Below are 25,319 nucleotides of genomic sequence, written 5' to 3'. Positions count from 1 at the left end.
TTTTAGTTTATTTAGATTTTTTAGTTTTTTTATTAGTTTTTAGTTTTTTTGTAGTTTTTACCATTTTTTTAGTTTTTTTAGTTTTTTTTTTATTTTTTTACTTTTTAGTTTTTTACCTTTTTTAGTTTTTTTTTAGTTTTTTAGCTTTTTTAGTTTTTTTTCTTTTTAGTTTTTTTTGTAGTTTTTACCTTTTTTAGTTTTTTTTCTTCTTTTGTATTAGTGTGAAATAATTCAGACGTCATATGCGGACAAACACGACGTCACTCGACAGACAGACAGACAGACATAACCCACAAACAACTTATTTTTATATATATTTATTCATATTTTTTTAGTTTTCTTTTTCTCTTTTATTTTTCAGTTTTTTCCTTTTTTTTAGTTTTTTTCTTTTTTAGTTTTTAGTTTTTTTTAGTTTTTTACCTTTTTTTAGTTTTTTTTAGTTTTTTTAGTTTTTTAGCTTTTTTAGTTTTTTTATTAGTTTTTATTTTTTATGTAGTTTTTGCCTTTTTTTATTTTTTTCAGTTTTTTTTTAGTTATTAGATTTTTACCTTTTTTTAGTTTTTTTTAGTTTTTTAGCTTTTTTAGTTTTTTTTTCTTTTTAGTTTTTTTTGTAGTTTTTACCTTTTTTAGTTTTTTTCTTCTTTTGTATTAGTGTGAAATAATTCAGACGTCATATGCGAACAAACATGACGTCACCTGATCCATCCACAGATCCACACACAGACAACTTATTTTTATATATATAGATTTATATTTTATATTTATATTTTATTTATATTTATATTTTATTTATATTTTATATTATATATTATATTTATATTTTATATTTATATTTATATTTATTTATATATATTTATATTTAAATTTATTTTATATTACATATAAAATACATATATAATATATTACAGTATCAAATGTAAAACTGTGACTTTTACATTTAAAGACTTTTAAAAGTCTAATAAAGACTTTTGTGGTGGTGACAATTTATCTGTCGTTTTTGAAATAACTGTTTGAACGGTTTTGAATTGTTTTTGAAATAATTTGTATAATCCTTATCGACATTTTTTTTTTTAGAAAAAGATGATTATTTAATTAATATTTGAGAACACTAAAAAATTACAATTTGGTTATATACGTTTTCCTTGGAGAATAAAACAAAATAGGCTACTATTTTGTAGCCTATTTGGCTACAAAATGTTTTTTTTTTGGAAAAATTCTAATGTCCCAATAATATACGTCTTACTATGCCACATACTATACTATGCTAATAATACAAGTCTTTATAAAGGTTACACAGTTTTGCATTTTAAACTGTAATAATTTTTTTTTAGATGTCTTCTTCTGTTCTTCTGTTTTGCCCGGTTTCTTTCTGTATGCTTTCTTCTGTCAAACGTATATGTGGGTTTTCTTAAGAATATCTGTATATACTAAGGAGTTCCGACTCCCAATATAGTAAAATGAAGGGATGGCATAGTAAAAATCAATGCATGTAGTAAAATTTGAATTAAAATCAAGTAGTTATGGGCATCAAGCCATGACTAATTGGAGAAAAAGACAAGACAAGAAAGATAATGATAAATTTAACCTCTTTTTTTCCAGGGTCAATTGGTGCTATGGACGAATCACTATTTATTCAGCTTTTCGAAGATGTGCCAAGGATTCAGATATTTTCCTCCAAAGAAATGGAAGAACACATGAATTCCATTAGGGAAATACTTTCGAATACAAATAATGAGTGGGATAAACGGGTTGCCGCTGTACGTATTGTTCTTTTTATCTTTATATCTGTTCTCGTGTAATCACCCCCCCCAAGAAAACCTATCAGTGGCGTTGATTTTCGATAGTAGTCACGTCTTTGCTCTCTCTTAAAATCTTCTTTTTTTTTTCAAGTGTTACCACGGTTTTTTGCATTTTCTATGTAGTTTGCCTATGCATGGAAGTTTTTTTTTATCATGCCCCTATGGAAAGGTTGACCCCTCCCTTCACCAAACAAAGTTCTATATACATGCTAATTAAAGATCAAATAATTTTTTTGTCTTTGGATGCCCTTGGATTCCCTTCTTTTCTTTAATGGAGAAAAGGAGGATAGAGAAATAAGAAAAAAGAAATAAAGAATAGAGAAAGAAGAACAGAGAAACTTCGTGTCTTCTTTTCTTTCCTTTAATAGGTTTGGATACCCTTCTTTTCTTTAGTTTGTAAATTCATAATACATATTGTTTGATGTCCAAACAGCTTCAAATTCCATTACGATTATTGTTATTTCATTAAAGCTATAATAATTTTATCTTGGGGTGTTTAGAATAATATATGGAAGGGAGGGCTGGAATTTAATTTTGGGATATATTTATTTTGCCACGGTGTCGTTTAATAGATTAAGAGCTTGCCTGAAATGAGGAAATTAATTCGAAAACAAAATATAGTTTGAAGCATAGTAAATCTACTTAATTCAAACGTGAAGGTCAAATCAAGATCGAGGTCAATACCATGGTTACAGCAGTAGCTGCTACCTAATAAAAAGTAACCCATTGTCCCGTGTGAAAGTAACCACACTGCCCATTTCGTGTACAAAGCTAATTTGAAAGTAGTGATTGTGATGCGGAGAAACACTTCGGATCAGTCATTGTTTATTTTTTTTTTTTTCTCTGATTTCAGTTTTCTGGGATAAAGCGGTATGGTTCTAGCCTGTGCTATTTTAACGGAAAATGTGGGCTCCTGAGTCGATTGATGAATATGATGTTACATTTTTTTTACAAAATAATTTGTTTACTAATTAAATTACGAATTTGTTTACAGGGAGGAAAATTTATCTTCGCTACTTTTGCAGTATTAGTAAAGTTGTTACTTGAAATCAGTTGATGATACACGTAGAATGAAATTATTTTTACCATCAACAAGGACAAGGTGTTATTTTGAGGCAAAGTAACGTAGTCTTGGCCTGTAAATGTGCGAAATTTTAGTAAAAAACATAGATTCTTAATTTTTTTTTTAGGTGTTATGTGTTGGGGCAAAATAATTAAGTATATACAGTTTTTTTAAATCATGATGGGTTGACAAACACGCCCTTCGATAAATGTTGAAGTAACACAATCAAAGCGTTGCTCTCTCATCATTTTTATCCTTCAACCTGACCAATGGTTGCAGCAACACTTGACGTCGCTCTATCAGCGTAAATGTAATTTTCATTTAGACTCGACCGAACAATAAGTTGCAATAACGAAAGATATTTTTGAGGATTGCGAAGGAGAGACTGAGAGACCTAAAAAATGACGCCCATTGAAGTATAAGCACAACATTGAAATTGCGGATAATATTGACTAGTGTCGCTAACTCATAGCAGGATGCTTACACTGCCCATTTTAAACCATAAGGAAAATCACATTTTTCACAGGGGTAGCACTGGGGTACCACAAATGTGTCTCCATTTCTTTTCCTCCTTTTCTCTCTTATGCAAAAAGGCTACCCCTCAAAACTTTAAAGTTGAGAACCACCTCAAACTAAAAGCTTTAAAATTGAGAACCATTTCAAAATTGAAAACTTAAAGAATTGAGAAAGGAACACTAAGGAAGTGCCGAACAAACCCACAAATATTGTGCAAGATAAGAAAATATACTGGGTTTTGAAAGTTTGATTAATTGAAAGATAACAACAGAACGAGCATAAATTCATTTTAATCGTGAAAGGTTTCAATTTCCCTTGAAGAAATTTAATAAGTGAGCAATTTGGTATTAATTAAAATTTTTAGCTGTGTTGACACATCAAGGTCATATCATCACGAATATCATGTTAAAGCATTTTATTTAACAATTTTTCTTTATGCTTATGTTTTTTAATTAAGTTATGTATATGTTTATGTTTGTTATGTTTATGTTTTTGTTATGTTTATGTTATGCTTTTTTTATGCTCATGTTTTTTAATTAATAATAAGAAATGTTACATAGCTGAACTGTTAAATAGCTTCTTCAGTATGATTACTTACTTAATTATTGTACTTACTTAATTATTACGTACTTCACGCATTATTACTTAATTAATACTTTTTCTTTATTCTTATGTTTTTAATTAATAATAAGAAATGCTACATAGCTGCACTCGGAAATTAAAGGATAATACTGCTTCTTCAGTATGATTGCTTACTTAATTATCAATGAAAACTTTAAACCAGCCAAAACCACGGTGCAATAGAGGGGGCTACCTGACCCATTTGCCCTTTGCTATGCATTCTAAAAAATTATCCACACTTTGCTTATAAGATAAAGGGATGGGAGTTCATTCCACAATTATTTTTTCATATAAATCAACAACAAATCGTAACTCAACACGCCTGGTGGGGTAAGTTTTTCTTATGGAAGTAAAGAGCGATGAAGGGACTTAAATCTGCAATATTGGTATAAAATAAACTGACTCATAATATTTCCCTAAATTAGTAGAATTCTGAAGGACTAGCACTTTACTGAAAACTGATCTGTGCTCTAGGTTTTCAAGAGAATTGAAACTGTATACTAAAATTTAGTGATTTCATGGCCAATAAAAGACTATCCAGAACCGTATAAATTAGTCTTTTATTTTTTGCAGGGTACGTATTTTATGCTCCTAATCGTGTTTTGTTGCGTCAATTCTGTTTTTTCATTAAGGCGTTTTTTCTTCTAGACTCTAGAAACTTAGGGAAATATTAAGTCCCTTAGGTATTTATGTTGCATAAACTGCTTAGCAAGAAATTTAGCCAAAAAAAAAAAAAAAAAAAAAAAAAAAAAAAAAAAACTGTTTGGGGTGCCATATGCTATCTTCTCCTTTTTGAGGTAAAAATCAAAGAGAGTGAGAGAGAAAGAGAGGGGGTAAGGTGGGTCGGGTGTAGGTGCTCTATATTTGCAAAACATTAAGATAAATGGAATACTGTTCGTTAACAAAATATACAATAAAAGTAAGACATTTACCTTTTAAATGAAACTTTTAAAGAACCATCAAAGAAAATTTAATTGAAGGATGGTAAAGGCCCAGGAAATCAAATGTCTTTTTTTCGTTATATGTCTCTACAAACATGATTAATGCTGCTATTTGTTTATTTAATGTTCTGAGCTTAAGGTTCAACGCCTCTTTGAAGAAACAATTTAGACTGAATTTTACCATGGCTAATTTTCAATATGTTCTTGTCAAATATCGTTTTGAACTGCATTCGAAGTATTTCTTGTCGTTGTTGAAACTTTCTACCATCAAAATAATATTTAATCTGTATTATTTTTTGAATCTTCAATTTAGTATTGTTACTACTATAGATGACTCATAGTAGTATCAGTGCTATTGAGGTCATCATAGTTGTATTCCGGCTCAATCTGTTCTAAGCTTCATTCTTTACTCCCTCTCGTTAAGACCCTATTAAGTTCTTTCCTATGATGTATTCTTGTTACATTTGATGACATTCTGTTTTTCGTTTGGCCGCAGAGGCCAAACGAAAAGAGGCCGAAAAACCATTTTTGGTGCAAAGAGTTGTAAGATGATTTGTAAGATTTGGCCTAATCTTCATAGTTTTTCTTTTATTGTAACCATAGAAGTGTAGTCAAACCTGGTTTTTATACAGCTCTTATGTGTGGCCATTCAAAGGGTCACCTAAAAATTTTCCTTAAACAATCATTCTAGAAGACAATAGCATATCAGAGCCATATTCAGGATTTTTTTTTGGGGGGGGGGGGGGGCTTACAAAAAAACTTGAAAACCACATCAAAAATTTGTTTTTATTTATTTTTGCTACGTTTTTATGAGTCAAACCATTTTTGGGGGGAGGAGGGTCAATCCCCTACTCCCCCCTGGATACGGCCTTATAGTATATATTCCTCAACCTTTCAAGGAGCCCATGTTTCAGAACTACACTTGAATGCTGTCATTACCGTGGCTTCCAGCAGCTTTGGGTCCTAAAATGAAATCAAAGAAGCACCATAAGTCTCAGGTCTTTTATTAGTATTGAGTATGTAAGACGCTGTAGCTTTAAGAAAAATAGTCAATGAGATTTTCCTAGATTATTTTTTGCTTTTTAACCCTTTATTCATCCTCTCGTTTCTCTTTTTGTGCAATTTTTGTATTTTGAAAAAAAATTGATGCGAAATGATTACTGAATCCGTTACTCTGACCGCAAATTACCCAATTCATTATTTTTTTGTGTTAGACATGTGAATTTCTTTTAATATCTGTGACGTTGAAGCGACGAAGCCTTAATGGGCATTTTCACTTAGAGTGTATAATCACAGGAGTGAGATACAGAAATAGATTACGTTTTATCACAATTGATACTTATTGCTACGACAAATTGTGTATTTATCAGGGCCATTTCATAAGACACTAATGGGCTAATGTGTTTATAGTGTAAATTTGCACAGACTCCGTTTTTGTAATCATGTTTAGGTACTTGTTTGTTATCCCGACCACACTCAAGAAGTGAAGTTAGGTTAATCATAACGAAATATACCAAAATATGATGAAAATATAATGCTTTAGAAACGAAATTATGGAAACTACAACAGAGAATTATGGAAAGCAGGCCGCCCAGAACGCACTATATTAAATACCTAACCTAACCAACTCAATATATTAAACATATAACTAAAATATACCTATATAGTAGTTTATCCCACTGAGACTAAGTTAATTATCTCCGAATGCAGACAGAGAAACCAGTTTTACTCAGATCAAGAAATTGAGTGTGGTTGAGATGACTATATATATATATATATATATATATATATATATATATATATATATATATATATATATATATATATATATATATATACATATACATATACATATACATATTGTCGCTATCATAACTAAAGGTTGTATCTGACATTTTTTAATTTTCTGTAATTTTTGCCAAAAACTGTTTACTAAGCAATACTAAAACAAAAGGTCACCATGAAGTATATGTTTGATCACACTTAGATCCTTCTAATCCAGGTTGTTCTGCTGATACTCCTTTTGAGAACTACTTAGCGAACTGTTTTAGGTAATTACCTCAGAACTGTGATAGCATCAGATGCGACCTTTAAGGTGTGACAGCAATAATATATGACAACGTTTTCGTCCGAGATATAGGTTTTACGCTGTTCCAGTTTGGAGTTGATAGGCTTTAGTGGTATTGCAAGGGAAAAGACTTTTGGTGCTAAGCTCTCTCTTCTACTGAAATGGTTTAATATTATGAACGGCTCCGTAACAGAAGAGGGGGTAAAATAATTAATTAGTATGCACAATGGGTATTTGGAAGGCTTTTATCTGTAACTATTTTTAAGGTATTTGCAGTACCAATTAATACCAAGTATGTAATGGCAGCTTTCTTCAATTATATGTATTGTCCTTCTTTTGAGGAAAGTTTTGATATTTAAAACTGTCACTGCGACAGTTTAGTGAGTTGTGAGTAAAATATAAGGTTTTATATGGTCGGAAGGTCTCCACCCTGTATTCGTCTCTCAAATAGCTTTATCCGACGATTATTTGACATACACCCTAAGAACGCCATCTTTAAACTAGTTCAAGAGGGACTTGTCTTTTAAATAAATGACAGTGTAATTTTTGGCTGAAATGTTTTCATCTTTTTTCTACGCTAATAATACATACTGAGATTTTGCTCAAATATCTGTAGTATCGAATTATTAAAGAACCAAAATTTTTAAATTTTGAAAAAGCGAGAGGTTTTGCAAAAAAAAAAAAAACAGCATAAGTCTATGACGGGGCAACCCACTTTTTAACCCTTTTACGAAACAGCCAAGCTTCAAAGATAAAAAGCGAGAATAACAAAATAATTTCTAGCAAAATCAGAATTTCATGAGAATATCGATTGTTTGACTTGGCATAGACGCATTCTATAGTCGGAAAGTCGATTTTCAGACTGTAACATACGCCGAATTCAGTCAGTCAGGTTTCCAGTCAGGTTTCAGGTCATTCAGTCAGGTTTTCGTTGAATTGTATCTCTGTAATTTAATCTCTGCATTAAGTGAAAAAAAGAAGCCGTAGTATGTTTAGCATAGTAAAGGATTTTTTTGAAAATACCATTTTAAAATTGAGGAACATTTATAATAACTAATAAGATTAAGATCTAGGAAGATATATAGTTTAATAGCGACTGCAGAATCGTGGGACTTTGCAGTATCGTAGTGGTTAGAACTGCAACTCGAAACAACGGATTCCACGGTTTGATTGTCTGCTGCAAGGAATTTGTTAGTTCTATAGTCATCAAACAGTTCGTGGTGACGAACTGTAGTAAGGAGCGACCCGGCTCAATAGTAACCAAAACTCTCAAAAATGGAATTTTGATATCAATAGCTACATCAAAAGAATCGCATTTTAATGCTGATTTTAAATATATAAGTTTCATCAAGTTTAGTCTTACCCATCAAAAGTTACGAGTCTGAGAAAATTTGCGTTTTTTTAGACTTTAGGGGGAAACACCCTCTAAAAGTCATAGAATCTTAACAAAAATCACACCATCAGATTCAGCGTATCAGAAAACCCTACTGTAGAAGTTTCAAGCTCCTATCTACAAAAATGTGGAATTTTGTATTTTTTGCCAGAAGGCAGATCACGGATGCGTGTTTTTTTTTTTTTTTTTTTTGTTTTTTTTTTTTTTTTTTTTTCTCCAGGGGTGATCGTATCGACCCAGTTGTCCTAGAATGTTGCGAGAGGGTTCATTCTAACGGAAATGAAAAGTTCTAGTGCCCTTTTTAAGTGACCCAAAAAATTGTAGGGCACCTAGGCCCCCTCCCACGCCAATTATTTTCCCAAAGTCAACGGATCAAAATTCAGATATAGCCATTTTATTCAGCGTAGTCGAAACACCTTATACCTATGTCTTTGTGGACGACTTACTCCCCCACAGTCCCCATCGGAGGGGCAACAAGTTACAAACTTTGACCAGTGCTTACATATAGTAATGGTTATTGGGAAGTGTACAGGCGTTTTCAGGAGGATTTTTTTGGTTGGGGGGAGGGGTTGAGAAGAGGGGGATATGCTGGGGGAACTTTCCATCGAGAATTTGTCATGGGAGAAGAAAATTGCCATGAAGGGAGTGCAGGATTTACTAGCATTATTTAGAAGAAAAAAATGAAAAAATAAATATGAAAAAGTTTTTTTTCAGCTGGAAGTAAGGAGCAGCCTTAAAACTTAAAACAAACAGAAATTATTACCCATATGAGGGGCTGACCTCCTCCTAATACCTCGCTCTTTACGCTAAAGTATTTTTAGTAATTTGAACTATTTATTCTACGGCTTTTGTGATTCAGGGGTCATTTTAGTGAATTGGGAAAAAATTTCTTTAGTGTAAAGAGCGAGGTACTGACGAGGGGGCGAACCCCCTCAGATATGTGATAAAAACATGAGAATACAAAAGTTCTTAATGTAAGCTAATTTATAAGTTAAGTAAATCTTTTACTAATAAAAAGATTCGTAAAAAATTAAAAGTTCAGTTGCCTTTTTAATTAACCAAAAAATCGGAGGGCAACTAGGCTTCCTCCCTCGCTCTTTTTTTCTCAAAATCATTCGATCAAAATTACGAGAAAGCCATTTAGCCAAAAAAAAAAAAAAAAAAAAATGCAAATTTCGTTTTAATTATTCCTCTGCGGAGAGCCAAAATCAAAACATACGTTCAAAAACGTTGATTTTTTTGAAACATTGATTCAAAAACGTTCAGAAATTAAATAAAAAAAAAACAAGTTTTTTTAACTGAAAGTAAGGAGCGACATTAAAACTTAAAACGAACAGAAATTACTGCTTCCTCATCAACACCCCGCTCTTTACGCTAAAGTTTTTCACTGTTTTAAAAAGAAGAATTGAGGAAAAGAGTCAAACTTTAGCGTAAAGAGCGGGACGTTGATGAGGGAACAACCCTTTTCATATACGAAGTAATTTCTGTTCGTTTTAAGTTTTAATGTCGCTCCTTACTTTCAGTTAAAAAAACTTGTTTTTTTTTTATTTAATTTTTCAACAAGGGCTGCAGTGCTTTTCAATTTGGATTGTGATTAAGATTAACTGTTACCCCAATTAAGCGTTGCTCTGTACTACATTTTTAAGTTGTTATCTTTGTATACTGTGCCTTCTTAAAAGCACGATTTTTCACCAGTCGGTAATTTTTTGTATCTAGAATCTAAATATAATAATAGATAGTTTCAAACAAATTGGTACCTTTTATATTTTAGATTAATACTGTTTTTGACCGGCAACATGAATAGTGAAACCCATCAGGTCTTAACGGTAAGGACCTCTATTGCAGAAAAATAACGGATCTAGAGGAAACGCGCATCAATTTAATTCTGCGTTAGACTATTCGCTGGTAAATTATGTTTTTATCTATGTCATGGAACAATTGATTATGTGTAGTTGTCATTCGTAATGCCCCGCCAATATGAGAAGCCATCTAATGGTATCTTCGATATTATTAACATCAACAGGACACTGTTCGACGTCACTGCACGCTTAAACAGGGACATATTTGGGAGTTTTCGGGAGAGAGGATAGTCAAATTAATCTAAATGCCCAAATGAGGATCAATATGAATATTGTAGGTTATTTTCAGTGTGATTCATACAAAGCGGAGTATCAGGCTTTCTGGTGTATTCCCATCTGTTTTTGAAATGGTATATGATGAAATAAATTTTTTTCTTTTTAGTTTTTTTTTTGGTTTTTACTTTTTTTTTAGTTTTTTTCTTTTTAGTTTTTTTTATTTTAATTTTTTTTTAGTTTTATTTTTCTCCTTTATTTTTCATTTTTTTTTCCTTTTTAATTTTTTTTCTTTTTTAGTTTTTTAGCTTTTTTATTTTTTTTATTAGTTTTTAGTTTTTTTTTTCTTTTTAGTTTTTTTGTAGTTTTTACCTTTTTTTTAGTTTTTTTAGTTTTTTTTTACTTATGTCCTGGTCGTCATTTATACTCCCTGTGTCCGTCTGTTTAATAAGCAGTGTAGCGTCAATCGCTTAGTCCATAAGACATACAAAGATGCACGTTTTTTCAAGGGATTATTTGCTAATTGTTTAGATCTAATCAGCCCCTTTAAGTTTTCTCTATATTTATAGTTGCCCATTTTTGAATATTAATTGTCAATTATTATGGGAGGGGAAGAGGGTCAAGATATTAGACGTGGTTAGACGGGGAAGGGTCAAGAAAAGGTTGGAAGAAAAGTCAAATTAAAGTGCTTTGTCATTGAGGTTTTCTAGACCTTAGTTTTTATTGTGTTAACTGACAGAAACTGGTCGTTACCCTCGATTGTAATTTTTCCATATGTGTGTGGGGATTAAGTAAACAGACCAACACTTTTGACTTTGTATATAATTGGTTGCATTTGCATAGGGGAAGGCGGCGAACCTACCCTTCGCCACACACATCCGCTTTTTATGAAGGTACATCCCCTTCACGCATGTCCTTCATGTTCTGAATTAGCATTAATATATGCCAACTTTCTTTAAAAATTAATTTAAGGAATAGTATTGGTAGGTGGATCAAAGAAGAAAGAAATGAAATAAATATTTGCTTGCATAGAAAAAATAATCCATGGAATAACTCTTTATATCCAAATATCGAAAAATACTAAATTATTAAATTGTGTTCCAAGATCGTCCCTGTTATAACCAAAGGCTATAATTGATATTTCCCTCATTTTTATGTAGTTCTACGACATTACAATGTATATATGCCTGAATAGACATGTTTCAAACGCTTAGTTTGAACAGACATGTTTTGCCTAACAGTATTCAAAATATGCAGATTAGGCCTCGACTTAATATATTAGTTTTCCCTAGTTAGGCGTGTTTGCACTTTTTGGTAGGTATATATGTAACTCCAATCTTAGTGTCAGAAGTGTCAGTTTTTTGTAGAAAAGAACAAAAAAAAAGAAACAACAACAAACAATTATAGACCTTTAGCTTTAGCTGTAGGTTAGTTGCGCTCATTAGCTGCGACTATGCAAAACATTTATCTGTTAACGTTATAATTCCAATGATAACGTTATAATGTCCATGATAACGTATCCAAGTGATAACGTTATAATTGCAAATACTGAATAATTTAATATTGTTTTTTAATGTTATAATCGTCTCAATTAGGTATTTTTAAATGGTACTTTTGTTTCTACGAAGTTTCTATTATTATTTTCCTTTTTTTTTAGCTGAAGAAATTTCGTGCAATATTGATAGCTGGTGCTGTGAATTACGATGAATTTTACCAGAATCTGCGTTTTATGGAGCCCCCTCTTCTTATTTCCGTTAAAGACTTAAGGTAACTATATACATATATCTTGTTTGAACTGCTCAGTAGGCAAATCAATTGACTTGAAAGTTTTTCTTTCTTTTTTTTTATATTTTTGTATCAACCAGTTTACCCACCAGTTTTCGTGCCCTTTTTATGGTCTAAAACCGAACAGAGGGCAGCTTGAAGCACCTTTTCAAGCTCCGTGTGTCTCTTTAAGCGCTCCAATCGGGTCAAAATTTTTAGACAACTATTTTAATTAGAATGGGCGAATCAGCCTGAAGCACCTTTAAAGCCCCGCGTGTCTCCGAGCGCTCCAAGAACCCCATACGGCATCAGGTCAAAATTTTTAGACAATAGTTTTAATCAGAATGAGCGAGTGGCCTAAAAAATTACTTCCAATGGTGACATACTGGGTGTATCTATCTTGAACCTCCTTTCGTAAACAGTATGCACGCTCTACCAAACTGCTATACCAGTATCTGCCTCATTTTGGCCTGCAGTTACGTTAGTTTAAGGTTACAGTTGGACTAATAATTATCACTGTGCGGAGTAATTTGCTCCCTACAGAAATCTAGTTAATGCCTCGATAGCTGTGTCCCTATAATGTACGTAGTTACTGTCAACGTACTTTCCAAAATGAAAACTCTTTAAGCATATATTTGACAAATCGTGTTTGGTTTTCACCAAAATTTTTATTGATGGGCTCCCGATTTCGTCAGTTACAAGTCAATTGTGGCTAATATTTTGATATATAAAAACATCTTCCGCAAGTGGGTGGAAAGCTAGTTTGGCACAAAAGCTAGTACTTAGGAATTTCTAGTATGCCGATTTTTAAACTTCACGATATTATTACAGTGTAGATATCTTTAACAAAAAACCGTTAACTGTATATTTTACATGTTATACATAGTTAAAATATTTGACATGCAATAATGTTTAATAGTTTTGATTCCGGGCCCATGCCTCATTTTGAAACCCCCACCCGCCCCTATTTTAGAACATATCGATATGCTGTGCTTCTTTCCGCCCTTGATCATCCAGTAAATATTTGGGGAATAGTTCTAAATTACTTGGTCGTATTAAGTAAGTCTACGCATTTCACACATGTTGTAATTTCAAAATTGTTTAAGCGTTTCTGAGTTAAAAAAAAAAAAATACGATTGAAGGCAAGTGTTGTATTTGGAAATCAAAATTTTAAACATGTTTATATATATATATATATATATATATATATATATATATATATATATATATATATATATATATATATATATATATATATATATATATATATATATATATATATCACAAATTGTGTGTGGTTTTCACAAAAGTTGTAATTTTTATGGCACTTTGTATTTACCAAGTGACATATAGCGATCGCAAATTCTGTCGGTCCCAGGTTTTGCTAGTTTAGGCACTTCCAGATAAGCTAGGAGGATGAAATTTGGCAGACGTATCAGAGACGAGACCAGATTAAATTAGAAATAGTTGTTTCCCCGATTCGACCATCTGGAGGGGGGGATTCTGGGGGACGGTTAATTCAGAAAAATTAGAAAAAATGAGGAATTTTTAACTTACGAACGGGTGATCGGATCTTAATGAAATTTGATATTTAGAAGGATATCGTGTCTCAGAGCTCCTTTTTTAAATTCCGACCGGATCTGGGGACATAAGGGGGAATTGGAGGGGGAAACCTAAAATCTTGGAAAACGCTTAGAGTGGAGGGATCGGGATGAAACTTGGTGGGGAAAATAAGCACAAATCCTAGATACGTGAATGACATAACTGGAACGGATCCGCTCTCAGTGGGGGAGTTCGGGAGGGTCAATTCTAAAAAATAGAAAAAATGAGGTATTTTTAACTTACGAAAGAGTGATCGGATCTTAATGAAATTTCATATTTAGAAGGACCTCGTAACTCAGATCTCTTATTTTGAATCTCGACCGGTTCCAGTGTCATTGGAAGGAGTTGGGGTGGGGGGTTACCGGAAATCTTGGAAAATGCTTAGAGTGGAGAGATCATGATGAAACTTGGTGGGAAGAATAGGCACAAATCCAAGATACGTGACTGACACAACCGGACCGAATCCGCTCTCTTTGGGGGGGGGGGGGGGGGTAATTCAGAAATATTAGAAAAAATTAGGCATTTGTAACTTACGAACGGTTGATCAGATCTTAATGAAATTTGACATTTAGAAGGATCTTGTTCTTCAGAGCTCTTATTTAAAATCCCGACCAGATCCGGTGACATTGAGGGGAAGTTGGAGGGGGAAACCGGAAATCATGGAAAATGTGAAAATTGAGGTTTCTTTATCTTACGAATGGGTTATCTGATCTTAATGAAACTTGATATATAGAAAGATCTTATGTCTCAGATGCTCCATTTTCAATTTGAATCAGATCCGGGGACATAGGGGGTTGGATGGGGGAAACAAATCTTGGAAACCGGAAATCTTGGAAAACACTTAGAGTGGAGAGATGGGGATAAAACTTAATGGGAAGAATAACCACAAGTTTTAGATACGTGATTAACATAATTGGAACGGATCCGCTCTCTTTGGGGGAGTGGGGGGGATTTCCAGTGCTTTGGCGAGTTCGGGGCTTCTGGATGTGCTAGGACGATGAAAATTGGTAGGTGGGTCAGGGACCTGCCCGAATTGACTTGATAAAAGTCGTTTCCCCGATTCGACTGTCTGGGGGGCTAGAGGGAGAGGAAAAATTGAAAAATTGAGGTATTTTAACTTAAGAACGGGTGACCGAATCTAAATGAAATTTTATATTTAGAAGGAATTCATGTCTCAGAACTCTTATTTTAAATCCCGACCAAACCTGGTGACATTGGGGGAATTGGAGGGGGAAACCGGACATCTTGAAAAACACTTAGAGTGGAGAGATCGGGATGAAACTTAGAATAAGCAAATGTCATAGATGTGTGATTGACGTAACCAAACTGGATCCACTCTCTTTGCGGGAGTTAGGGGGGGGTCCAGTGCTTTGGTGAGTTCGGTGCTTCTGGACTTGCTAGGACGATGAAAATTGGTCGGTGTGTCAGGGACTTGCACAAATTGACTTTATAAAGTCTTTTTTCCCGATTCGACCATCTGGGGGGGGGGGAAAGGAGAAAAAAATTAGAAAAAATGATGTATTTTCAACTTACGAGTGGTTGATCGGATCTTAATGAATTTTGATATTTAGAAGGACCTTGTATCTCAGAGCTTTTATTTTAAATCCCGACCGGCATTGAGCCTCTGATTTTCCTTTTAAATCAATCTATTGATTCTTAGAATTTTGCAAGAGTTCATGCCATATGAGCTTTTGGCTCTTTCGACCTCGTCACAAGCACCATATGAGCTCTTAGCTCTTGTTTTCTTTTTTAATCCAATTATCTAAAAATGAGGAGGAATGCCCCAAAATCTCGATGTTTACTGCTAAATGAATTTTTCAGAAGTCTTTTTAACTCAAGTCTTTGACTTCAAACTAAAATATACTTCAATATATTTTCAGTAATCAAATACAAACAATTGAAATGGTCTGTACGGTTCAGTGAAAACTAGTTATTTATCTTCTATGCTACTTCTCCCTGTTTGAAAAAAAAATATATCGTATAAAATATATATATCATATATATCATTATAATATAATTATAATATATATCATATATTATGTTAATATATATATCATATCATATCATTCTGTATCATACCATTGGTATTCTGTGGTAGGCACAACACTCGACTGGATAGAGAATTTAAAGTGCCGAAACCCTATAGGCAAGTGTATTCTCCTGATGAGCCCTTGTGTTGGGTTGTTGCCTCTGAATTATTTGTCTTTATTGTTTTTATTGTTTGGTAAATGACGACTTATACATATTGACGACATGACTGCCTGTCCACGCATTATTCTTTATGGTTGATTGTGTATGGCTATGCTGTTTGACCTATGTGATTGTATGGATGAGTAGGGTTAAGGCCTCATTCAAGTGCTGGTCTATATTAATCACTAATTTAGGAAAACAGTCTTCCTTTTCTCCTTCTGTCTCTCTCTTTTTTTTTTCTTTTTTTTTAATGTGTTTGTGTTGTTGCATTGGTGGTTTCTCTTTTCGTTATATATATATATATATATATATATATATATATATATATATATATATATATATATATATATATATATATATATATATATGTATATATATATATATATATATATATATATATATATATATATATATATATATATATCATATATTATGTATCATATATATTATATCATATATCGTATATATCATTATCATAGAAAAAAAATATATCATACATATCATTAATCTGGCAACTGAATTACTTGACTGTTTGTCTTTAGCTTCAATTTATTCTAATGAACGTAAAAACACAAGCGGGCTTCTGGGTATTTAAATATTCAAGGTTTGATTTAGTGACGAATTGTATTTCCGGAAAAAAAGGGTTTTTCCTTTTTTATTGTCGACGTGACAACGAATAAATTGAGTACTTTTGAGGTGGAACATGTTTAGGTAGTACTGGTATCTTGAAAATATTAAATCTTTCATTAAATGGGCGCCATTTATAATGCTAAGATGAACACTTATCTGATCAACGGGTGAATTCATTCCTGAATATCATCTGTTCTCGAGTGTGGTTTTTGTCCCTTTTTTTCAACACACTTTTGTTGTTGTATGTAATATCAATACGCTCCTTCTGTCTGTCCATTTGTAGATTTATTACGTGAATAGATAACAGACAACAGAGAAGAATCATATACGAAAACAGGTAAAAAGCCACTATCGACTGACAAGAAGAGTTGAATTCTCTCAGGAAGCGTAAAATAAAAGGAATATTTTGGAAAGAAACTTGAGGAAGTTTCTAGTGACAGTGTCTGGTGGGGGCTGGCCTGGTAGCAGGAAGATCCTGATGAAGTTCTTGGTAGCGTGGAAGAAAAATGTATGGACATTGTGTAAACCCATGCGTTCTGTTCTTCTATAAGTTAGTTCTTCTGAAAGTCCCCCTAGGTCTGGAAGTCCTAGGTCTAGATCTGGTCGATCGAAAGTTGACATCTTAATTGTTTCATTTGGGCTTATAATTTTTCCATAATTAATATGAAAATATAGAAGTTAATAACAAGGGTCATCAGTCCGTTGCTATTAGTTTAAATGCACTGGTTACGAAGCATCAGCAGAATTTAAAATACATCTTAAGGCTTTGAAATATCCAACTTCTGCACATTAAGATGTGACATATATCACCATCTACATAAAAAAGGAGGGAGTCCACATAACCCCATCTAAAAAAAATTAGCCTATAAATAGTTACTGTTGTAGAACGTATTGGATGTACCAGATTTAACTTTTTGACTAACAGGACTTTTGTTTTTAATGCATTTGGAGCTAAGTCATTAAAAACAAAATTACACTTAAAGCTTATGTTCTATCTACAATTTTTGGTATCTTACTTTCCTTATTTCCTACGGTTTCCTTCAGTTGCAGCTATTCCCACATATGTCTGCTTTAAAAGCAGATACTCGCTTGAAAGGTAAGGATCCAGTTCAATAAACAAACCAACACTACGAAATATAGGGGGAGGTTTAAAAAAGGGTAAAGATCCTCCAGAACCACTACTGGTGCATAGGGCCTCGACTAGGAGGAGGTTTAAAAAGTGAACCCTACCCCCCCCCCCCTGAAGGTAGTTATTCATTCAAAAGGACGCAAATATTGTAGAAGAACTCGGCGCTTTGCTGATTGTAATAATTTTCTTTTTGCGCCTAGCAAACAAATTCTAAAGGAGCGAACATGGAGCTGTTTTAAAATAGGTGTCTATGCAATTGGTACAACTTCTTTTATTTTTTTCGTAACCAATTTGCGTGAGGAACTCAGTAAATATTGTAAAAAAAAAAGTAAGTGAGAGCCACCGCCCCTGAAAAAATCATGGCTCGTAACGCCCTGACTCCAGTAGAGAGAGCTCTGGGATGAGCCCATTAAAAGGAATATAGCGGGGTTAACTTGATGCCAAAATTGTGATTATACCCCCTTTGATCCTGAGACTTTAGCTCGAAATAAATATAAGAAAAAATTCCGTAAAGGAGTACTCCATATTGTAAGCAAAAGGGCTCCTTTGAATGTTTTATTTTAGTACACCGATATTGGCCCATAAGAAATACCACACAGAAACGGCATTAAAAGGTATGCCTCTGGAATGCCCCGTCTCAATAATGGTTTGCTCTTGCTAAAACCTTTGTTAGCTTTTTAGAGGATGTCCAGTCAGTGTTTTAATTCAAAATTTACGGTGACTCCTAGTCGTTTAACTCGTCTTTTTTCTTATTATAGCACTAGGCATCTCGTGCAATGCTGAATTAGCTTTAATAAAATATGACGAGACCATACGTATATTACTTAAATTATCTAAGGATTGCAACCTTATGCTTCTTAAGATAGACAAAGTCTTGGAAGGCGTGACTCTTTTTTTAAACGGTAGTATTTTTCCACCTAACTATGTCTATCAACCGGAATGATTACGTCAAAATTGTTGGACAATGATAGCCAACAGTCGCCTAAATATGGTGCCCTTTGGCACACCACATTAAATTATTACATCCATTAGAGTAAGCCTCTTTATATTTGTAAGCTTGTATGTCCATCAACTAGAATGATTACGTCAAAATTGTTGGGCAATGATAGCCAACAGTCGCCTAAATATGGTGCCCTTTGGCACACCACATTAAATTATTACTTCCATTTGAGTAAGCCTCTTTATATTTGTAAGCTTGTATGTCCATCAACTAGAATGATTACGTCAAAATTGTTGGGCAATGATAGCCAACAGTCGCCTAAATATGGTGCCCTTTGGCACACCACATTAAATTATTACATCCATTAGAGTAAGCCTCTTTATATTTGTAAGCTTGTCTCCTGTTTTTGAGGGATATGTTTTGATAAGGTAGAGATACATTCATTTTTATGAATCCATGTATCAAAAAGTTACCAATTCTCAGGTTGAAATTTTGAAAAAAAATTGTAAAAGTCTAGCGTAAATTGTAAATCGAAAAACTGATACAATTTGTAAAATAATTAATAAGCCGATTAATTAAAAATTAATTGAGCAGGAGCATTGATCTTCAATTTGAGGTTTAGCTTATTTGAAATTTGCTGATGTAACCACTCTGAAAACAATTCATAGACCTCACGAATATCATTGATACCTCTTACTACTCCTCCTAGTCAGACCTCCTCCTACTTCAGTTACTAGGAGGAGGTTTAAAACATATAAATTCAAAATGAGGTTTTGGGAACCACTGGCAATTTCTTTCATAGTCTCTTTTAAGTGAACATTAATCGTAAACGTTCATTTAATCGTAAAAGTTCATTTAATCGTAAACGTTCATTAAATCGTAAACGTTCGATATTCCTCTACCACGTAATAGCACTGAATCCTACTATCAGTAATGCCACCAAGCTTTGCTAGTTTGTCTTAATCCTAGCACTTAAGTCTGTTGGGCAAAATTCTTAACATACAAAGCATATTAAGTTAGCACTGAAAGAGAATCAAAACTAAACATGCAAAATATTTTTACGACCTAAAGACTGAAAAGCACCTATATAATTTAGCATTGAAATAGTATTAGAACCAGTTGGATAAGGACCAATAGCCACAACGTTTGTAAATGTTATTGGGTCTTCACAATTGCCCTTAACTCAATTAACAACGCAGACGATTTTTTCTTTATTTTAAAATTACAAACAACTCCGGTCAGTCCACCAATGCCGAATACGGACTGTTTGTTCATCCCAAATACTGTTAGTTTCTTTGAATTTCAGATGTTCACATGGTTGGCTTCTTCTGTAGTAAGCAGTCCCCGTAGTTGTAGTATTTGGCAATCTTGTCAATTAGGGGATGTGGGTATTTGACGACCTTTTAATTTTCTCTCCCTCCCACTGGATTTTGAAAAATCCTTTTTTCGGTGATTTTTAATGATTCTTTTGGGATTTTCATTGAAAAAATTGAGAAAGGTTTTGAAAAACGCATTTTTACCACCACCCCTCTCTCCTAAGTTCTGTGAATTGGTTTATGTTTGGCTGTATAATCTACTACTAAATGTGTTGTAATCCATTACCGTCTACGTGATGCTGCATTGTCAGCTAGTGCCTATTTAATACCACTTGCAGTTGTCCTGAATCTGATTCTTTGCCTCTTCTTATATATCACATTTGCTTTTCCCTCTTGACCTTTCAGCTATAATTAGTTTTGAGAAGATAGGTTGAGAATAGTCTAATGAATTATCATCCACTTGTTTCTTTCACCATTGAGGTCTGGTTTTTGCTTGATTGTGTTTTGCATTCTAAATAGGCATTAGTCATGATGCTGTTTGATACGAGTTTTTCAATTGGATGCGGCTATGCCATTTATTTCCTTTTGTCTACAACCCTAAACTAATTTAACTGTGTCATCTCTACACGTAATTTTATTTCCAATATAATTTTATTTTGTTCTCCATAAGTTGTTTATTTTTTTTGTATTGTTTTCTTTTAAATCTGAGCCTTCTTTTCTTGTAAAAAATTGTAGCTGATCGTGGGATTTTGGGTATTGTTGGATTTTTTTTTTCTACATCTCTCGTAAGCCATCTTGAAATGTGCAGTTTTTAAGGAATTATTATGAATAGTAGTGGAAATCGCTGATTTTTTATTCTTCAAGTAAATTTTTTGTTTATTTTCCTGATTTACTCACTTTTTCACCTATTGTAAATTAAGAGATATATTTAGAGGGTAATATTTAGGCGGAATGGAAGTGGGCCAGGCCCTTATTTTGCTACACAATAAAAAACTGAAAAGTTCAGGGAAAGAGATATTTCAACTTGAAATATGACTAGTTTGTTCCATTTAGTTTGTTGTTAGTATGTGCTCCATCTTGTTCACCTAGTAGTTTAAATGGTAAAATTTTCGATGATTATAGACTAGCAATCCAGCCTCCTGATGTAAAAGATTTTTATGGGCTGGGGAGTGAAAACTTTACCCCGAAAATGTCACAATGTGACATTTTGCAAAACATTTCTACGGGCTTGGGAATGAAAACTTCACCCTGGAAATATCACAATGTTTCTCGTTCTTTTTCATAGTTTTTTGTATGGTTTAAGCATACTAATTTTTTATTGTTTTTTTCTTATCAGTGTTGCTGTTTTGATTCCTGTTATTTTCTGAAGTTACTCATTTGTTTCACACACTTTTTTCCTCGTTTTATTTTATAGTTTTCGTATGTTTTGTGTATTCTAAATCTTTGCTCAGATTTGTTTCTTTTCTCTTTGGTATTTATTTTGATTTCTGCAATTTTCTTAATTCAGTCATCTATTTCACGCATTGTAAATTACAATCTAAAAAGCTTCCGAGCTAGTAGACGTATCCAACTAGTATAACATGAATTGTACTAAATTCGATCAATGAAGCAAAACAATAGCCTGCTTGAAAAAGAAACTGATGAATCTAGTACAAGGACACTCAAACTTAAATATTTCTAAACTTTGTAAAGAAATTACATCCTTGAAATTTAGAATTAAGGAAATTGTTATTATGGAGTAAAGGAAACAGAAGTACAGGATCATTGCTGTGCAGCAAAGCTGCACAGAGGAGTGCAGTACTACCAAGGTTATCGTCTGATGAAATTTTACCAATTCAAGTCAGGGTTACCAAGCAAAGATAAAAGGAGTGAGATAAGTAATCAGGAGACCGTGAAATAGATACTTTGCAGCCAAGTAATTGTTATGTTAAATTACTCCTACTACTTCTACTAACCACTCACCGCAGCGCCAAGCCGCCTGTGGCCAACACAGCTACGCACAGTCCTCCTCCATCCCAATATATTCAAAGCCTCCCACTTCACATTCTCCCAGGAAGTTCCCTTTTCCTTTAAATATTTCTTTATGGTATCCTCCCACCCCAAACGAGGACAACCTGCCTTCCGTTTAGCCCTAGACGGTTGGCCGAAAAGGATAATGTTCGGTAATCTGTCATCCTTCATCTGCAGAACGTACCCTGGCAACCTCAACCTTTCTTTCATTATAGCCCTAGAAAGTGGGATTGAACCAAATTTTTCGGACAGCCTACTGTTTGAAATGCGGTCACTCAACCGGGTACCCAGAACAATCCGTAAGCAAATTCTCTGGAAAATATCTAGTAAATCTTCATCCGCTTTTCCGAGCGCCCTTGCTTCAAAGCCGTATTTGACTACTGTCATCACTGTAACTTCCAATATTCTAATCTTGGTTTGCAGACTTATCTTCCTGTTCTTCCAAACTTTTTTTTAAATATGAAAATCACCCTGATCCGTGGCTATTCTACTTTTAACATCTTCAATGCTCCCACCGTCTTTACTAATAACGCTACCAAAGTAAGTGAAGCTGCCCACCTGATCAATCTTTTTTGTTACCCAATGTCACCTTTTCCTCTTCACTTATTCCTAGCCGTAATGACTTAGTCTTCTTAACATTAATTTTCAGACCTATTCTAGCACCCAGAACTCGCAAAACCTCTAAAAGTCCATTCATTTGCTCACACTTTCATCTAGGATACTTAAATCCTCAGCATAATCTAAGTTCAGGAGAGTTTTTCCTCCCCATTTGATTCAGTTGTCTCCCATTGCCTTTTCTGTGCTCCTTACGACAAAGTGCATCAAAATGATTCATATAAAGGGGGATAGAACACGACCCTGCTTAACTCCTGGTTTAATACAAAACCACCTGCTAACCTCATTTCCTACCTTAACCTCGATACTGTTATTCTCATACATAGCACTCGTGATGGAGCGTTATTAAAGACTAGCGGCAAATCAGATATTTAAACTATATCTGGCGCCGCAAATTGAGAAGGACGAACATTGGGTATGCATCCTACCTGTTTATATATATATATATATATATATATATATATATATATATATATATATATATATATATATATATATATAATATATATATATATATAATATATATATATATATATATATATATATATATATATATATATATATATATATATATAACTATAACTATATACATATAACTATGTTTGGTATTCTAGGATTAAGGCTTAAACGGCTGTCGAATGAATGTTGAGGTAGACTTCTATAACTAGACACGTTCCTGTACAGATATGTGTCCATGTAGCTCCCGTTCACGCTTCACATTCCCTGTTTGGCTGAAAGAATCAGCTGCAGAGTATCTTTATGTAAGATCAAAAAATATGTGTACAGGATTACAAACTCTATCAGTCATGAAGCTTGTTTTATTACCATCTTGATTGTCTGTGCTCAAAAGTGGTGTCTTAAAGCCACTAAAAAATTTGTGTTAAAGTTGAAAGTTTTGAAGAGGCAGGCAATTCCAGTTCTGATTATTAAGTAAAAGTTTATGAGGTGGTAAGAGGAGAGGCTGTTGGCTATATTCTTCTGAATTCCTTGCTTGGTAAAGGTTTTTACATAATATTTATCATTAATTAACCATAATATTCATTATAAATAATTATAATATTATTATATGCGACCATATATTATGTGGCATGTATTATATGCGGCCAAAAATAATAATAAAACCGTAGTTATTAATAACCATAATTAACTTAATATTAAACCAAAATATTTACTCCAGATGCTTAGCCCGTATTTTTGACAAAGCGTCATCTGAGTAATAAGATTTTTTCTCGTCTGGTTTTGATTTTACCGACACAAACTCCCTTTTTTAACCCTTTGAAGCCCCCTTTTGACGAAGTTTGTCATTCTATCAGAGCAATGGGATTTTGTCCCATTTGGTGTTCATTTCACCAAGACGAAGCCCCTTATTTTATTTATTGGACCTTAATTGAAATCCAAATAATAATGAGTCAAAATTTAGCCTGTTTTGAATTTTGCTGGTTCTGCTATGTAAAGCTAAACTGTCAGTGGCATTGATAGTCAATCTATATGAATCTGTATTTTTTAATGGCATCTATTATTATTATTTATTTATTATCTATTAATATCTGTTATCGTTATTATCGTCTATTATTAATATTAATATTATACATAGTACCAGGGAACCGGTAAAAAAAAGACAATTTCTCTTTCCATTTTCGAAATAACTTTAATTTCATTTATTTTGGTCGCTGTAGAAAATAAAACGATTAGGGTATTGGAGGCTTGGATATTTGCCGCATCAGTCGTGTGAAAATTTCTTTTCCAAAATAAAAGCCCAAAGGGAGTTTTCCCGAAGTCGAACTATCTAGATCGTTTTTTTTCATACTGGAAAAAAAAATAATGTTTTTAAACGAACAATAATTGTATATTTATAAATTTGGTCAAGCAGAACAAATACACATTTGGACAACTTCATCTTCCGAAGGTAGGATTGTTAGTAACGGTGGGTGCAGTAAAAATGTTAGAATATTGATCAGAATATTGGAAACTACAGTGATGCCAGTGGTCAAGAATGGTGTTGAAGTATGGGTGATCCGAAAGACAGAGAAGGATCTTGATTTTCTTAAGAGAAATTGTGTATTGAGTGACCCGACCTTATCTAAAACAGTAAACTGTAAGAAAAATGTGACCCCACTTCGCTTTATAGAGCTATAGTGAGAGAAAGGTTCAGATGACTAGGACACGTTCTCCAAATGAAGGGTGGCAGATTGTCAAAGATCGTCCTTCTCGGCCAACCATCTAGGTCTAAACAAAAAGCAAGTCGCCCTTGAATGTAATGGGGATAGGGAAATTGGAAAATCTTGGGAGAGTGTAAGGAGGGCGGCTTTGAATAGATTGGGATGAAAGAGGATTATGCGTAGCTGTGCTGGCATCAAGCGGCTTGATACTGCAGGGAGTTGCTAATAATAGTAGTAGTAGTGGTAGATTTGTTCCTTTATAAACAAAATCTTGTATTTTTGCCGCAATGCGTAGCATATAATGCGAAGCAATCTAAAATCTGGGATTCGCTTCACAGCTATCAAATGAGATATCTTTCTCTAAAAGCTTTGAATGAACTGATTTTGAAAAAAAAAATATACTTTGAAACGCCTTCTACTTTGCTCAAGGGTTTCAACCTTCACGTGTCTCTAATTTCAGTTAGCACACGATTTATGAAAAATAGTGATGG

The 25,319-nt window shown here is 33.3% G+C and overlaps 1 protein-coding gene across 1 annotated transcript in view; it reads left to right on the top strand.

The window, feature by feature from the left end:
• LOC136031837 (CLIP-associating protein 1-like) overlaps positions 1-25,319 on the top strand; it is a gene marked incomplete in the record, with an annotated part of 169,070 nt that overhangs the window by 91,922 nt on the left and 51,829 nt on the right. The window contains 2 exon segments of the mRNA XM_065711673.1: positions 1,600-1,757; positions 12,131-12,240. Of these exon segments, the coding sequence (XP_065567745.1) occupies positions 1,600-1,757; positions 12,131-12,240 (268 nt within the window).

Source organism: Artemia franciscana, chromosome 10 (genome assembly GCF_032884065.1).
Source record: "Artemia franciscana chromosome 10, ASM3288406v1, whole genome shotgun sequence".
Taxonomy (NCBI): domain Eukaryota; kingdom Metazoa; phylum Arthropoda; class Branchiopoda; order Anostraca; family Artemiidae; genus Artemia; species Artemia franciscana.
Note: the sequence above shows the minus strand (reverse complement) of the source record. Positions and strands in the feature narration are given on the sequence as shown.